The sequence below is a fragment of the Podarcis erhardii genome, assembly GCF_964252035.2.
Source record: "Podarcis erhardii genome assembly, chromosome: 4".
In the NCBI taxonomy this organism is placed as follows: Eukaryota; Metazoa; Chordata; class Lepidosauria; order Squamata; family Lacertidae; genus Podarcis; species Podarcis erhardii.
The window spans coordinates 67,091,514-67,108,704 of NC_138508.1; the positions used below are offsets into that span (position 1 = coordinate 67,091,514).

Consider the following 17,191-nt stretch of genomic DNA (forward strand, 5'->3'; position numbering starts at 1 on the left):
GCTATTTGAAAAATGGGATCTTTTAAAAATATATATTATTTACTTTGAAAAATTGGCATTACAGAACATGAAAGCAAAACTTTCCCACATACCTTCACACATACAAAGATATACATAATATATACATAACATTTACATATGCCAATATATAAGAGGCCTTCTAAAAGCCAATTTCATATATACCATGTAATTTAAACTCTTAATGGCAGCATGTAATTTAGTTCTTTTTCTGTAATGCCCAATTCTTCTTCAATATATGTTTCTACTGGGACCAGTTTGGCCATTTCTTCTCTAGTAATTTTATAGTGATACATCATCAGTTAATTCTTTGCCTCCGAAATGTTTCCTTCATAATTCCCACCACCATTTGCCAATACGACTGCTTTAAAAAAACAACAAAAAAACCATGACATATAGTAAAAATCACCTTTTACTTATGGATAAATCCAGGACTTACTTTCTTCTGGCTTACTGATCATTTTACTTTTCAATGAAGTCCAACACAATCTTAAAGCAAATTTATTTATGGATCATAGCTGTCGAGAAACTTGAACCCTTTTCAAACAGACATTGCCATGCCTCTCTTGGGATTTCTCTATTCATATGTTTATTCCATCTCAGCATATAGTTATGGACTATTTTCTTACATTTTAAAATATAAACTGTTTCAAATTCAGGACTCAGCTATACAGCTGCAAATAAAACGTTTTGAAAGTGTTGTAAAGTGCAATATACAATTGTGACACTAGATCAGTGTTTCCCAACCTTGGGCCTCCAGATGTTTTTGGCCTACAACTCCCATCATCCCTAGCTAGCAAGACCAGTGGTCAGGGATGATGGGGATTGTAGTTCAAAAACAGCTGGAGGCCCAAGGTTGGGAAACACTGCACTAGATGGTAACTGAGCTATAGCAAATTCAATGCATTTTTCAAAACGATTTTTTAAAAAGCATTTTCACAATGTTTTTAACATGTGTGTAGATTCCACCTAGGTCTTATCTCTCTAAATCTCCTGGCTTCTGATCAGTCCATTTCATAAAGTCCCGATGTGCGGATACTGATATCTAGGTGGAGCCATCTTCACTTTAGTCTTTGCTTGTTCAACGGTCTGTATATTTTTCCAATCCTGGTATGTCTCTAGTCTGTTTTCTTTCCATTAAAAAAAAAATCCTAATTGCCCCTTCAGACTAAACCATGAATCTTCCACTAGAGATGCCAATGGAAAAGTTTTAGATGGGGGGGGCACTAGGGGCGCATTGGAAGATGGCCGACAATACCATCTCTCTGACCCACACGGGGTAATTAAGAGGCTGTTATGGGAGTAGGCAGCCTCCCTTGTTGCCCCAAGGAAATGGGGAGCACTGCCCTTGCCTGCTGTGCCCATAAATCACCCCCTAATTCGAAAGAAGGGGGTGAGGGCCCTAGGCAGAATTCCCCCGTGTGGACCTCGGCTCTCCTGGACGCTGTCTCTGATCGCGCACTAGCTGCAGCAATTTGGAATAATTAATTACAAAAGAAGCAAATGCACATATTTCAAGTGAAGAAGGGGAGTGAAGTCTGCTAATTTAAGTGACCTCTGCGAAAGAAGACGACGGGTTGGAGAAACAGGAATATTTTACGATGAAGATACACCAAAGGCTGGGTATGTTGACAACAGGACTGAATGGGGGGGGACCTTTTTTACTTTTCTTCTATGTGATTTACAAGAACCCCTCCTCATTAGAATTGTCGGTTGAACTGACCCAAGCAGGATGATTAAGGTCTGTGTGGAGATAAACTTTAACCAAAAGTATGCTTTATGGAGATCGAGAAGCAATAAGAGCTTTTGGAATGGCACAGCAATTAATTCGGAGTTGCCATCTTGCCAAAGGATTTATAGCTGGGAGGAAGAACGGACTTGTTTTCAGACTGCATTACTGGTGAATCTCCTCAGAGGTTTTGAGAAAGGAGGCAGATTGGTGAAGATTAATGTCGCTAAGACTGTTTCGATGTATGGAAGTGATGTTATATGGAAAACGTCTGGATATGGCTACTGGATAAAAATAATAATATCCACGCAGGATTACAAACTGTTCTAACCAGCTTGTGGAGACTATCAGAGGTCACAAAGAGAAAGGAAAAATATATGAAAATAACAACAAGAGATGTGGAAAAACAATAAGAAAGGACTGGATAGTACTGTGAACATCATAAGGTTAGATTTGTGGACATTAAAACAGCAGTAAGAAGCAAGAAGTTGATTGGATCCCCTTCGGAACTTGAAATATGGGTACCCCCAACAAAAATTTAAAATTCGGCTGTGTAATTTGGAATTTATGTAATTTGGTTTGATTTGATGTGATTGGTCGGTTAATAAAAAAATATTCTTTAAAAAAAAAGGAAAAGTTTTAGATGGAGAGAAATAATTGTTTATATCAGGCGTAGTCAATCTTTTTATACCTACCGCCCACTAATGCATTTTTCTTGATGGGGAAATTTCCTTACTGCCCACCAGTGCTGCAGTAATATGTGTCGTAGAAGCCCCTACTGCCCACCTGGAATCCTGAAACACCCACTAGTGGGCAGTAGGGACCAGGTGGACTACCCCTGGTTTATATTGATCCCGGATTCCTGAGCAAACATTAATTGCATAGGACCCCCCTTCCTAAACTGTTTTCCTAGTCTTTCTACTTATCCATAACTAGTTCGAAATGCTTTTCTTTTCTTTTACATCGTATCCTGGCATTGTCCACGCCACTTCTGCTGCATCTGCACAGTCATATTGACCATTTGACTGCTATTGCATTTGCTACACAGATGCAGGTTTTTCTGATTTGAGAAACATACAGTTCATCAACTAGCTACAGGTACATGTGCAAAGATAAGTAGTTCCACACATATATGCTCTTGGCTGCACTGGCACACACACACACATACACACGCCATTTTTTTTTACAAGATACGCACATGTAACTGCTCTGAAAACGTATTCAGTCAATCCTTACCTGGATCAGTTTCATTGGCCTTAGTAAAATGGTCCAGCATGAATGTGAAAAACTTAGATAGCTGAATAAGAAAAGACATCGGTTAGTTTACAAGCAGAAATGATTATATTACTTTGTCTTCCCCTTATTTGAAATAAGCACGCTGGCTCCATCTACACAGTAACAACCCCGGCAAAATCTCAAGCCCCCTATATCTCCATCGATAGGGACAGTGACACAGTTGAGCAAAGCCAGCTCTAAATTTAAGGGTCTTACCAGGGGTGTTTGTGTTTGTGTGTGTGTGTGTTTAGATGATAATGTGCATTACATTGCTTGAGTCACAATTCAAAATTAGCATTATTTTTTTTATTAAAAAAAGCCTGATATAAATGAAAATAATGTTTCACAGTTTGTAGATGTGCCTGATACTAACCAGCTTCAAAAAATGAATGGCATGGTACTAATTATATTATATTATCTTCTCAAAACTTAAGCATCAACCGTGAGAGGGAATAAAAATTTACAAGCTACATTATCCGTGATGAATATAATCTGAAAAGCTGGCATGTTCTACCTCACTAACAGTTTGCGTCAAAGAAAAATCCACAGAGTACAAACCTGTAGCTGTGCTTGTTCTTCTGCATATTCAATTGACTGAAAGATACTCAGGGCATATCTCCGCCTCATCTCCAGCCGGGCCATGTAAGAGCGATACCACCTTTGAATCAGGACAGCTGCTTTAATGGCTGCCAAGACATGAAGGGGCCAGAAAGAGAAGATTAACTGTCCACAACTAGTTATGCAGATCTCTGGATCTTTGGTTCTAAAATGCTGTGTGTGAATCCTGCTCTAAAACGCAGAAGGCTAATCATGGCTCCCCTTTTAACCCTACCAGCACTCCTGCATTTAAAGTTTGAGATAATCTCATGGCAGAGACACCTTCCGTAGCCTGGTGCTCTCCACATGTCCCAGCCAGGTCAGGAGAGTGCTGATGTGCCCATGCTCTGCTTACAAGCTTCCCACAGTCACCTGGGTGGCCACCATGGGAACAGCATGATGGACCATACCACTCTTGGTTTAGGCAGGTTTCTTCTTACTTTCCTGGGAGTCCTCTTCTCTGAAGGGCTGTCTGGTCCAATTTAAGGCAAAAGTAGGGAGAGCTGAAGTTGTTCATCAGCTGTTAGCACCTGGAGAGCAGATGGTCAGGCACACAGGGCCACCTGGGAAGTTTTCCCCTCATTGTGTGTTTCTATTTCAATTGAAGTAATTATTTCTAAATTTGTATCCAGATAGTCTAAATTAACGCATGCTCCTCCTTAATACACCTGAGATGGGGCAATACTGGGAAGGTTTATGAGGGGATGCAAAGCTAGGATTGTCTTTGGAAGCATTGCTGTACAGCTCAAAAACATTGCCAGCTGTACAATAAATTCCAAAGCTTCTGAGGCCAAGAAGCCTATGAAAGTCACATGGGTCAATATCTTAAACACATTTTTCAAGCTCAAACACACAAAATATCATTCGTTATAAACAAATTTAGGGTAAAGTCTCAGGTGATACACAGCAGCTCAAAATTTGTTTCAATGTGTGCCCCGGAGTACCAGTTTTGCTAAATCCCAAGTATTTGGGTCATAGCAACTTGCACGAAACAATGGGAAGGGAATTATGAGGTCATAAAACAAATAGTGCTTGCATTATTATTTACTAATGAAAGTTTTTTTACAATTAAAAAAAGGAATTTTATTATACAGTAGGCACACAGTTGTAAAATACTATTTTATGCAGAAGCTTCTGAGTACAATTTGTCAAAAAAATTGTTGTAGATAATTATTTTTGGGTTTTTCGAAATTTAAAACATTTGTTTACCTATAAAATATGCATTGATAGTATTTTAATAGCACCACCATATTAGTGCCTAAGAACTGTACATCAGTTAGACTCAGCTCCAGGCAAACTGTGTGCAAGTGATTGCTATATGGTCCAAAATAAGGTACTGAGAGATTCATAGATCATATGATATTAAACAAGTAGTAGCCTGCCTTTACGATGCGAGTCCTGGCACAGGAACATCACACTGATCACAGCTCCTGATTTGATTATTGCAATTCTCACTCAGGTAGAAGTGTTGCTTTGTTATTAAGACAATTAATTGAAACTCTAGAGACTTAGAATCAATGACCTCAGTCAAGGCTATTCCCGAAAGGAACAGTCAATATTTCCAGAATCTATTTGCTATGGCAGAAGAAGCAAATAGATGTTGCAGAAGAGATACAGGGAAGTGTATGAGAGAGATGACATTGCTGAACTGAAACAGGACTGATGTAGATGACTGATGTTGACTTGACGTAATCCATGAAAAGTTGCGAGTGTGGTTCCAATCCATCTGATGGCTGCGAAACGGAATTGACATCTGTGTTTGTCACTTTAGGCCTGCCTAGCTGAGTCTAAGAGAGGCCCTGCAATCCAGTTCTATGCGTCACTATGTCTTCCTTCCACAAAGACTTGCTTTTGTGTTCTACACAAGGTACAAATATCTGTCTCCTGGTGGAATTTTAAGCAACGGTATCCAGAGGGGGGAATCTGTTTTGATGGGGGCAATCAAAACAATAGATGCTGATGGCAGAATAGAATAAAACCTATGGGTGAAGGGAATGGAGCTCTCAGCCAAGGCCAATTTCACAGTGGAGAATTTTACTTTCCTGTTTACTTCTCATCCCGAATTCAACCCAGGCTTTCTCAAACATAAATGATGAATGGAAAGATACACTGACCTTTTTTCAATGACTATTGATGATGGGACATTATAGGTAGTGGCTGTTTAAAACAAACAAACAAACAAACAAACAAACAAGCAAACAAACAAGCAAAACCACGAGCTTTTGTTTTGCTGCCCTTGCAAGTGGTGGCAGTTTTCCTAGGTTCCATCCCTACCCCTAACAATGGCTCATTGGAAATGATGTTTCTAAAAGGCACTCTAATAATTTTTGCACCCTGAAAGTGGTAAGTGGTTGCTTTTCTTTCCCTCTTTTTGTGAACCCCCGTTGAGTCTAATTTAGAGGGAGATACCGTATTTTTCGCTCTATAACACGCACCCGACCATAACACGCACATAGTTTTTAGAGGAGGAAAATCCGTAGGCATGCCACCCGTAGGCATTTCCTCCATAACACGCACAGACATTTCCCCTTACTTTCTAGGAGGAAAAAAGTGAGTGTTATGGTGCAAAAAATACGGTAATTGCCCCAAAGATATTCAGATCCTGGCTAGTAGTCAGATGCCCAAACAACTTGTTGGGTAATTCCTGCATGCCCTTACAGTAATTGCAAGAATTCCAAGCTTTATATGCATTGGACTGGCAGTTGAGAAGGAGTTCTAGGAGAATGAGTTCCATACACTAATAAAAGCATTGAAAATATAAAACTACAGCTTGCTGGTCTCTTAAACCTTCAAGTCTTCTCAAACCTCCCCTGCATGTCACAACAGAGCCTATTTTAACACTGGAAACGTACCATGTCTGTGAAGTTTCTCTTAATCAAACCTTTCTTGTCAAGATAGTAAGAAACACCCTAGCCAAACATTAATATACATTGTGCCCTTTTGCACCACGACTCTCAAAATAGGCTCCAAGGTTTGATACTTTAAAGCAGCCTGGTCCCATATGGTTTCAACTAAACTCTCATAGATTCCAGCAAGTAGATATATGCTGGCAGAGGCTGAAAGGAATTGCAGTTAAAACCATATGGAGGGGAATCAGGTAGGGAGAGGTTCTTTAAACAGAGAACTAATGGCTATATTATCTCAACACCTTCTTGAGTCTTCTTCATAGTGTGTCCTCTAGCCTACCAGTCCAGCAGAATCTCCTGGGATAGTCCAACCTACAATCAGTATCTTCCAAATTAATGCACACAGTAAGTTTGTTTAAGTATCACATCAGAGAACGGAAAGACCACTCACAGGTTATTTACCTCTTTCTGATTTGTTCACCCGCCTCGTCGTAATAGAAGTGCCACATCCCATAACTTCAGTTGAGACTGGGGTGCTGATTTAATATTTCCTCATGGGCGATGGTTTTCTTCAAGCCATTGGTGTTGCCAACCATACCATCTTTAAATTCATCTCAATATGCAACAGTAAACGACGATTCCCGGAGAAAACTACGCCTGCCATTGGCCCTAATAACAGAGAAGACTGCATGACAAAAATAGATACCATATTGTTAGCCACTAAAGTGCTGAGCAGCAGAAATAATTAACCAGGTTATCTATGCACCGGTGAAGGCAGTGCAGAGATTTGCCAGTAAACACTAAGCACACCATTCCAGCTTTTGGTACTGTTGCCCAAGCACTCCTGACTGGGGATCCTGCATTATGGGGTGGGGCAGTAAGGAAGGAGATCCAAAGGGGCCTAATCCAGCATAAGCAGCCACATTATAGTGTAAAACATTGGGCACAATTGTAAATCACACTTGAGGATATTTGTGGAAACCTCTATCATTGTATCAATGTACCCATCTTGTGAGATTTGATGGAGCCAATCAGAAGCCATGTTAGAAGAGAACACTCAACATTCTGAACAGTGAGCTGCTGGCCTGGGTGCTTCTCTAGAACAAAGGGAGTGGGCTTGTGCAGTTACACCTGGACTTGTAGAAACAGAGAGACTGGTGCTTCCCCAATGTGTCACATGCCACGTCAAGAACTACCAGACCCAGAGTTGCTGAAGCATAGGCAGAAAGGCGAGAGGCATCTGCGGGGAAACCTAAAGCACCATAATACATCAGGAACATTGATCTTGGGGACAGGGTGACAAAGTGCTGCTGATTTACATGTAAGTAAATGTTGAGCACAAACACACATATCATACTGCCATGTCCAGCTATAAATCATGTAGCCAGAAATATAAGGATGTTAAACAAAGGGAATGAAAAGAAGCAAAAGGATGCCAATTAAACCTTTGTTTGTTTGTTTGTTTTTCAAAATGCACAAAGCCTTTCTGCAGTCTGGCTCAGGCACTACAATTACTAGGCAAGCAGACGGCCAAAAGCAAGCTGAAAATGATTTCAAGATAGGGACGGTGTCTGTGGCAACAGACGGAGGGGGGGGGAAGCTTCTAGATGTATTATGCAAGTCTATTCTAACGCTTTTAAGTAATACAACCATCAGCACTGCAACACTAAGAAGGAAGGGAGAGAAGTCCAATTTAGGCATTCAATGTGGGTGCATTTAAAGTGGGGACATTAGGGGCATGTACTCAAAGTCTACACAAAGATCTGAAGTGTGTGTTAGGTGGAGGTATTTAAAATCATTACCACAATTGGGAACCCTGAAAATGCAGGGAGCAATCTGAAGCAGAAGAGATCAGCTGACAATCAAAGCATGCAGGGAAGAACAAACAGAAGATGGTGGCTCCTAGCTTCAGTATTTGTCTCTCATTGACATTCAAATGTATTCTCTTTCTAAATATATAGGTACTTATTTAATTGTCATGGTTGATAAGAAGGGCTTTCATAGGCGAATCTGAGACAAAACAGGAGGTAGGAGCTAAGCTAAGGTGTTGTCTCACCAGGTGGGGCAGTGACAAGCCCGCTCCTTGGTCTAGAACTAAGTCCATATTTCTCAAAAGACATTTTTCTGGCCAAGAGTACTTCCTTTTTCTCACCCCATCTAGAAAAGGGTCATTTTTTTCTGGTCACACATACACACACATATCCAGGGATTGATCACAACACATCTGGCACTGTGGAAGATGCAAAATGGTAGTCAGGTTGCCAACACAGGTATTACTACTGCCACTTGCAGTGGTGGTGGGGAAAACAACTTTAGGGCAAAAGAAAGACGCTGACCTACTAACACTGCTAATTAGTTAACCTTACTACTGGAGAATTTCTCTTTTCCCTGGGAAAAGTTAGTCCCCTCCCACCATATCTCTTTCCACAAATAGGGTGGGGAAATCTGAACGACATTTGTGCCCAGCCCTCGTTTGTACTTACAAACTGCCTTGTCTTGAACCTATTTTGAATGTTATATTCATTCCTTGAATATTACTGAAGAGACAGCAACAGAGCATGTGCAGTTTCTCACCTACTGGTCACTACAGGATTCAGTACATAGAATCGTGGAGTTGGAAGGTACAAGGGTCATCTAGTCCAACCCCCTACAATACAGGAAAATTTGCCCAACATGGGGCTCAAACCCACGACTCTAAGATTCAGAGTCTCGTGCCTTACCAACTGAGCTATCCTAGGTAGCTAGAAGAAAATTTTAAAGCAAAAGAAGTCTGATTTCCAGGCAAGCTTGATTCCCAACTTTACTCATTTTAGACATGAAAAATATTCAGTGCTAAAGTTGTGTGTGTGTGTGTGTGTGTGTGTGTGTAATGTAACAAAGGGAAGTGTAATAGGAAAACAAACGAAACACAAAGCTGGTAGCTTTAGTGTCATGTTTAGGAAGTTATACTCAAGGCTGGGAATGGGGAAGAGATTCAGTTTGGTTCACAGTTTAAAGGAAACTTTCTTAACTTGTACTTCCCGAAACAATATGCAAACAAATACAGCTATATTTCAAAATGTGCAGTTCCCCCAATGTTGTGCTGCAGTTTTTAAACCAGAACAAGTGTACAAAAAGTGTATTAGTGAAAATGGCACACAAAATGTGCTACATTAGGAAACTTTGCTTGCAAAAATATGCATAATGGGAGGTGTACACAATAAAATGCTGATGAATTTCTATGAGGATTTTAAAATCAATCAATCAATCAATCAATCACAAACTGATGCAGCAATGTGGTGAGCTGAACTTAAAAAACAAGAAACTGAAATAAGATTTACCCATCCTTACTCAAGACCAAGTCTATGCTGAAACTGAAGAATTAAAAAGATGTCTCTGGTTTTTAGGGGATGACTAAAAAGTAAGTAATTTCCTAAGGGGCTATGATTTTCCCACTCTACCCTGCTAGAAAATGAAGAAGGAGAAAAATAATTCCATGTTTGCAGAAGGGTTGTTAGAAAATAAATAAATTGTGCAGACGGAAATCAGTTAATATGCATTACATGAAAGAAATATGCATTGTTTAGGAAATATGTGAATACCAAGACTACATTTAACACAATTCTGGAGACTGGAGTGCTGGGATTTCAAATTCTTTTTAAGGGAAATTGCAGTTTTATTTTGCAACACCAACACTCTGTGAGAAGGGTGATCAGATGTAGCAGATAAGAGGGATCATGTATCTTTAACAGGTGTACAGAAGAGGAAATTCAAAGGAGTGTAGCATCCCTCAGCACCTTGGTGTGGTGTCACGACAAATTTTACCTGCCACAACTCCTTCTTCTGCAGAGTTTTTAAATGTGCAGGAGTTCTGTCCTCTAGCTACCCAATATCTCTGGACATGAGCAGGTAGAAAGAATGTGTGAGCAGCTAAATATTTATTCTACCCCAACATAAAATGGAGTTTACAAAACCCTAACAAACTAAAGGCAATCAATATGTGACTCTGGAGTCTGTGATCTTAGAAAAGGCTGAAAAGAAATAAAATCAAGGCTCAAACTATGGATCATAAATGATTGTATTTAGAAATAAATTTTATTTAGATGTAACTAAATTTTATTTAGATGGGCTTAATTGCAAAGAAGCGTGTCGGCAGTGGCAATCTGTGTTACATCATGCACTGCTTCTCTCCACCAACACTGATTTAAAAATAAAAACAAATGGATCAAATATATCTACCAAAACAAAGGTACACAAAGAAATTACCTTATGTCTTCCATTGCATCAGCAAAGAGGTTTACTAGGTGTTGTAAACAAGCTTTCTTCCTGGGCAGAGGGTACAGGACGCGATATAAAATCAATTGTCATTCCAGTTTCCTTCTCATTTGTGCTCCTCTTACATTTATGCAGATAGAAGATTTATCAAGGAACAGCTCCTTTCTCCTTCTAGCCAGAAATAAGAGCTGTGTTCTGCAGCTACGAACAGCAGTGCAGGCACAATGATGTATTGGAGAAACCTATGTTGTTACCAGGCTCTCTGAATCTCAGGCAGACAAGTGGATGGCTAAAGTTATCTGCTTCATATTGGAAACTGCTTCTCAGCAACAGCCATTATAGTAATAATGAACCACAAACTAGCATTATGGCATAAGATAAAGTGTTTGGTGAAGCATGGGAAGAGGCACTAGAATTATAAAAGGGGGGTGGGGGAAACATAGACAATGCAAGTCATACTCCAAGTTAATAAAATTTTCAGAGACTATTTAATACTCAGTACCTGGGCAGCCTGGCTATTTCCACAGCATCTTCTCAATGAGCTTGTGAAGACTATTAGAAGGGAAAATACAATGAGGGAACGAAAAGAACTTTGCAAGTTTCTTACTCTGTAACACAATACCACATCATAAAGCCTTCAGTTTCCAAAAGCAACAGAATGATATATATCATCAACACAATTTTTTAAAGTCCATATGGCTTAAAGGGCCAGTTCTATTTGAATAAACAGCGAACGCAACTTAGGAAGTTTCCCTGAGTCAAAAATCTATTACTTGACTGTTTGGACTAATCTATACATGTCAGTCTACCTTTGTGGTAGATAATGAGAACAAGAAAAAGGTGAAGACTTGTGCTACATCTCAGGTTGCCTACAAAGGGGATCATGATAACATGCAACCTGAGGAAACAGCAGTGAATTTAGTTTCCTCTCTCTGTTTCCAGAGTGGTAGTCATGCCAGTCTGATGCAGCAACAGGCCTTAGCTGACATCAAACATACCTACTTTATGAGATGGAGCAGGCAGCCCACACCAACGAATCATATGCATATTCCTAACGTACCTATGCTTTTAACACAGTGAGTGCAAAATATACAGACTGGTAATAGATGCCAGTCATTGGGAACAAAATGTACATTGAAACAAGAAAAAGCTAGTGCTTATTCAGCTTTAGACATATGTTTTCTACACATTGGTCAAATGAATGCACATTACAGATTCTAAAACATTACGTAACTTTTATTAAATGGACTCACGCACATCATACAAAGTTCTGCCTTGTGGTCCAAGAGTCAGTTGACCCAATATGGTAACCGGACAAAGCAAGTTACATTGGGCTTAACACACCTGTTAGCAAAAGCTTTGTGCCATTAACATGCATGGCAGACAGAGATCAACAGGTGGGATTTCCACCAGCTTGGTGATGTAGTGATGGAAGAAGGCATAGTACTGGTGTCTACTCATCCTGCAGCTGTTAAACAGAGAATCCCTGCTTATTAAAAAGATTATCAGTGCTGTTTGGGATGTGAAATATTGCTGCAGATCATGGGCATGTTTCTCCTTGAGTAGAAATGGTTTCTACATCTTTTGAACAAATTCAAAACCTTTTATACTATTTGCTAAACCTGAAATTCATAAGCTACATTGCAGCATTCTTTTTTCAGGGTCATCAGTTTAGTAAGTGCAGAAAGTCCTTTTTAAAAGCAGTGACAGGATAGGAGAGAGTAAACAAAAAAAAAAAAAGAGTAATACTATGTTTGTACAGCTATTCTTTTTATCGCTCCTGAAGAATTTCATGATTCATGATGTTTTGTTTTTGTTTTTTTAAAAAAAATAATTCACTCCCTGAGGACTGAACAGCAGCAGTCTTCAAGAAAAAAGAAAGAAAAGAAAGAAAGAAAGAAACAAGATCATTTTGATGGGCAGCAATTTGGAAGCTTCTTGTCATCAAGGCAGCATGAAAAATGAACCAGGCAAAGGCAAAAGGGGGACTGGCAAACTGTAGCAGCTGTCAGATACCAACCATAAAAGACAAGCTTAGAACTGAGCAATTTGTAAGCCGTTGAAGGAATATAAGAAGCTTCCTTGTACTGAGTTAGACCGCTGGTCCATCAGGGTTCTCTATGCTGATGGGCAGTAGCTTCCCAATATATCAAGCAAGTATAGTATTGTTAAGGAAAAATCTGGGTGTGAGGCTGCTCAGTCACCCAGCTCATCAGGCAGAGCCCACGAGTCCCTGCGGAATAAAGGAAGGAGTCCAGCCAACCCGAGCAAATAGCTGTAGACCAAAGTGCGCAATAGGTTCAAAGAGCAAATTTTGAACCCCGAGGATGGGGTGACAAAGACTTTTAAAACTTTCCCACCACATCCCAGAATACAGTTCGAAGGGGAGGGGTTAACCTTGGCAAACATGTCCAGACAAGTCCTTGGTACAAGATTAGCATAAGCAGACATGGCAGGGCAAGACTCAGGTATAAGATTAGCATAGACAAATATGTCTTAAATACCCACCACTCAAAAGTACAATAGAAGTTCCTTTGCATGTCTGGAGCCTGAGGCGAGTCAGGTGATGAGATTTGGCTTCCTTTGGCTAACAATGAGCCCAGCAATTGTCACCTCTGAGAACTTCCTGGAGTCCTTTTACAAGGGGAAAATAGCTTTGGAATGGGGGGAACTGGGAAAGGAGATGATTTTATATTATTTTTAAAGCTAGGTGACTTCCCTGAGCTGTCAAGTTGGAAGGATATATTTAGGCATAATATTTGTAATATTTAACTTTAAAGATGTGCCCCCCCCCCGTAATTTCCGTAACAGTATGTTTCCCAATCCCAGGGATTCAACCTACGATCTTCTGCATGCAAAGCAGATGGTCTACCACTGAGCCATGCTGCTGCCATTACTCCCAATATGGCTGCAATTATGGCAGGCCTCCGTTATTCCTGCTGCCTCTGAGCCCTGGAAAGTCTGTTTGTTTTACTTCTTCATGCATGCACTAACATAACTGGCTCCACTACCCCACAACTTTAGTTGACATACAGCAGTCATATATACACACACGGGACAGTGAAGGAGTCTCATACACCTCAAAAATCTCCACCTTCTTTAGAGAAAGGTGAGCACGCTCTCCACTCTCAATGAGGATTGACAGCCCTCTGCTGACAGAACACCATAATCTGCTTTGAAGGTAAACTAGAGCAAAATAGTATCTCAACAGATCTCCTCCTTCGGGGTATTGTGTTTTGTGTTGTTGCATTCCAACAGTATCTGCTATTCAGCATTTATTGCTCCTGAGGATTTTATAGCACTTTTATCCACAAATGTGGATAGCGTGGAGATGATTGTTGAATCATTGTAACTAATGCTTCTCATTTCAGTTCCTTAGCTTGACTAAAGTTATTGTTATTGGTTAGCAGTAGGAAGAGTTGTTGTTTAGTCGTTTAGTCATGTCCGAGTCTTCGTGACCCCATGGACCAGAGCACGCCAGGCAATCCTGTCTTCCACTGCCTCCCGCAGTTTGGTCAAACTCACGTTAGTAGCTTCGAGAACACTGTCCAACCATCTCATCCTCTACCGTGCCCTCCTCCTTGTGCCCTCAATCTTCCCAAGATCAGGGTATTTCCCAGGGAGTTTTCTCTTCTCATAAAGTGGCCAAAGTACCGGAGCCTCAGCTTCAGGATCTGTCCTTCCAGTGAGCACTCAGGGCTGATTTCCTTAAGAATGGATAGGTTTGATCTTCTTGCAGTCCATGGGAAGATCAGTCCATTAGGAAGAGTAATTAGACAGAAAGCTAGTCTGAATACTGTAGGGGTACATTTCCCACTTTATATTTTATTTTATTCCAGATCAGAATTATATTTTTATTTTATTTTTTGCAAATTTATCATAACATTAGTACGTATACTGTATACAAGTGATGTGGTAGCGCTGGGTTCAATATTGTAAAGTTCTAGGGGGGTCAAGAGTGACAGACCCCCAATTCATATTATGTTTGTTTCATTCTAGTCAAGTAGTTTTTTAAACAGATGTGGCAGAGGTATTATAAATATACATACACCTACATCTCTCTTCTTCTTTACTTAGTCCATATCAGTGGGCCTTTACATGAATGTATAACTGGGAATAAAGCATGTAGTATTTCAGGAGTGGCCAACATAAACTGCACCTGCACCCCAGGTTTTTCTATATGAGTCAAACAGAAAGATTATTCCTTCTGTGAAGCAGCTGAGCTGATATTCTCCATTCCACTAGATCTGAGCTTTCCAAACTATGTGTCGTGACACGTTAGTGTGTCGTGTGAATGCTCCCTGCGCCCCTCCCAGGGCTGGAAATGTTAAACTTCCGGTTTGCTAGTAAAACTGAATGTGTCGCAAAATGATGCATGTCTAAAAAGTGTGTCACCAGCATGAAAAGTTTGGAAAGCTCAAGCCCCTTCAGTCAGTAGGGCAGTCCCAATTCTTAATAGTTAGTAGCTTATAAAAGATTCAGGATTCTTTCTTGCTCAAAAGATCCTGCACCTTTAAGAGCTGAAAGCTAGTGCATAATTCAACAGGTGCCAATACCTCAAGAACCTCTTCTCATATGAATTGACCTGGACCCCGCAATCACCTTCTGAGGCTTCATGTGCCCACTCCACAAGAGGTATGGAGGGTGGCAACATGAGAATGGCCTTTTCTGCAGTGGCTCCGTTTGTGGAACGTTTTCCAGGGACGCTTGTCTGGTGTCTTCATTACATTTCTTTAGGTGCCAGGTGAAAAACATTCCTTTTCAACCAAGCCTTTGGCTCATTAAACATTCTATGCTATTTTAAAGGTGTTATGGGGGCAGTTAATGGTTTTGTATTGTATTTTGTGTACTCATTTTGTATTTTTATGTAGAGACCCACCCTCTGATCTTCAAATTAAGGACTGTATATTTATTTATTTATTTATTTATTTATTTATTTATTTATTTATTTATTTTATTATTAATAATAATAATAATAATAATAATAATAATATCTTCTTCTTATTAATAATAATAATAATAATAATAATAATAATAATAATAATAATAATATCTTTCTAAACCTGAAGCAAATGAATCTCTTTTCTCACCAGTTTTCAAATGAGTTTATGCCACTCCTTTCTGCAAAAGTTCCAAAATCTGCACAGTGCAGAAAAAGATAAATACAACCTAATAACAATACTGGCTAGCAAATAAACCCAAGAGCAGTTCAGGAGAGAAGCTTATATAGATTGCATTGCATTGATACACACCCTTGGCCCTTTTCTTCTTTTTCCAAATTGTGAAATGCAAGCAGTGGCTAATTTGCTAAATGACTCCAAAAACCATACTTGCGTTGGACAGGCTGCAATGAGGAAGCAAAGTGCAATTAGTTTTGTTTTTGACTCAAACCAGAACTACCGAAGACATAATGAAGGCTGCAGCCCTAATCCCGTTTACCTGGGAGTAAGCCCCATTAATTTCCAGGGGACTTACTTCCGAGTAGACCCGGTTAGCCTTGCTCTGCTAAATAACATTGCTTTTCGGATACGAATACGGGTCGACCTGCACGCCCGTCCCTGCCTTTTTTAAAAAAATTTTAATATATCCCCAATAATCACAGCAATCATCCCTGGGACCGTGAGCAACAATGGTAATTCTTTCCTTGATTTATTTTGGCGTAAGGAAACAAACATTGCATACGTGGAAGCAACTTTAAGGAAACCCTGTTTATCCCCCTCTTCTCTGCATTGCCGCGGAAACGCAGCCCCGCCTCTTCCTGCTGGCGCGTCTCCGCTTGAACTGGGCGAAGCCAATGACAGAGCAGGAAACGGCCGACACCACGAAGAAGGAGATTGGCGGAAAAGGGAGCCGTCGTGACGGTTCCATAGTGTAGTGGTTATCACGTCTGCTTTACACGCAGAAGGTCCTGGGTTCGAGCCCCAGTGGAACCACCAAGTTGTTTTTTCTTGCTCTCTTCCCCCCCCCCCTCCTTCTTCATCCTAACCGCGGGAGTTGCAGAAATCTCACCTCATTCCTCCAATCCCCTCTGGGTAAACTAATGGCAAAGGAACGTGGGGGGCGGGGGGGAGGAGAGATACCCAATGCACAAAGTTGCCGCTTTATGATGGCTGAGTTCCGGACACTTTTGCTGCCCGTAATTATATTTGCATTCCGAAAAGGTGACTGGGTTGCTCAGCTGAGCGAAGCTCGGGGAGCCTCCGTCCCGCCCTCTCCTTAATCTGAATCTCCCCGGGAGAATGCACCCAAGCGTGGGCTGCGCTTCTTAAGCGTGGCGCGCGCGGGGAAGGCCCTCTGCACGCGCTCAGAGGCACCCTCGATCAACACCACTTCTTCAGCCACGGCCCCTGACATTCAACAAAGGCTGGTTAGGGGGCCCAAACGCTCAATCGCAGGAAAATTCTTCCTTACGCCGCCAGAAACCAAAAGGAGAGGCCGCGTTTATCATTTGCGTCGGCAGCCTCCCACCCGT

The 17,191-nt window shown here is 40.7% G+C and overlaps 2 protein-coding genes across 5 annotated transcripts in view; one reads left to right on the top strand and one right to left on the bottom strand.

The window, feature by feature from the left end:
* PPEF1 (protein phosphatase with EF-hand domain 1) overlaps positions 1–11,157 on the bottom strand; it is a 32,705-nt gene extending 21,548 nt beyond the window's left edge. The window contains exons 1-4 of one of the 3 annotated variants that reach the window (XM_081859089.1): positions 10,711–11,157; positions 6,928–7,134; positions 3,581–3,708; positions 2,984–3,044 (exon numbers count right to left, since the gene is read on the bottom strand). In XM_081859089.1, coding sequence (XP_081715215.1) covers positions 2,984–3,044; positions 3,581–3,708; positions 6,928–6,979 — 241 coding nt within the window. In that variant the 5' untranslated portion in view covers positions 6,980–7,134; positions 10,711–11,157. Of the gene's footprint in view, positions 1–2,983; positions 3,045–3,580; positions 3,709–4,059; positions 4,328–6,927; positions 7,151–10,710 lie in introns of those variants that run through there. The other 2 variants (XM_081859090.1, XM_081859091.1) reach the window with 2 other exon arrangements.
* RS1 (retinoschisin 1) overlaps positions 8,947–17,191 on the top strand; it is a 32,481-nt gene continuing 24,236 nt past the window's right edge. The window contains exon 1 of one of the 2 annotated variants that reach the window (XM_081859141.1): positions 8,947–9,086. The gene's annotated coding sequence lies outside the window, so the exon portion shown is untranslated. Of the gene's footprint in view, positions 9,087–9,755; positions 9,866–17,191 lie in introns of those variants that run through there. The other variant, XM_081859140.1, reaches the window with a different exon arrangement.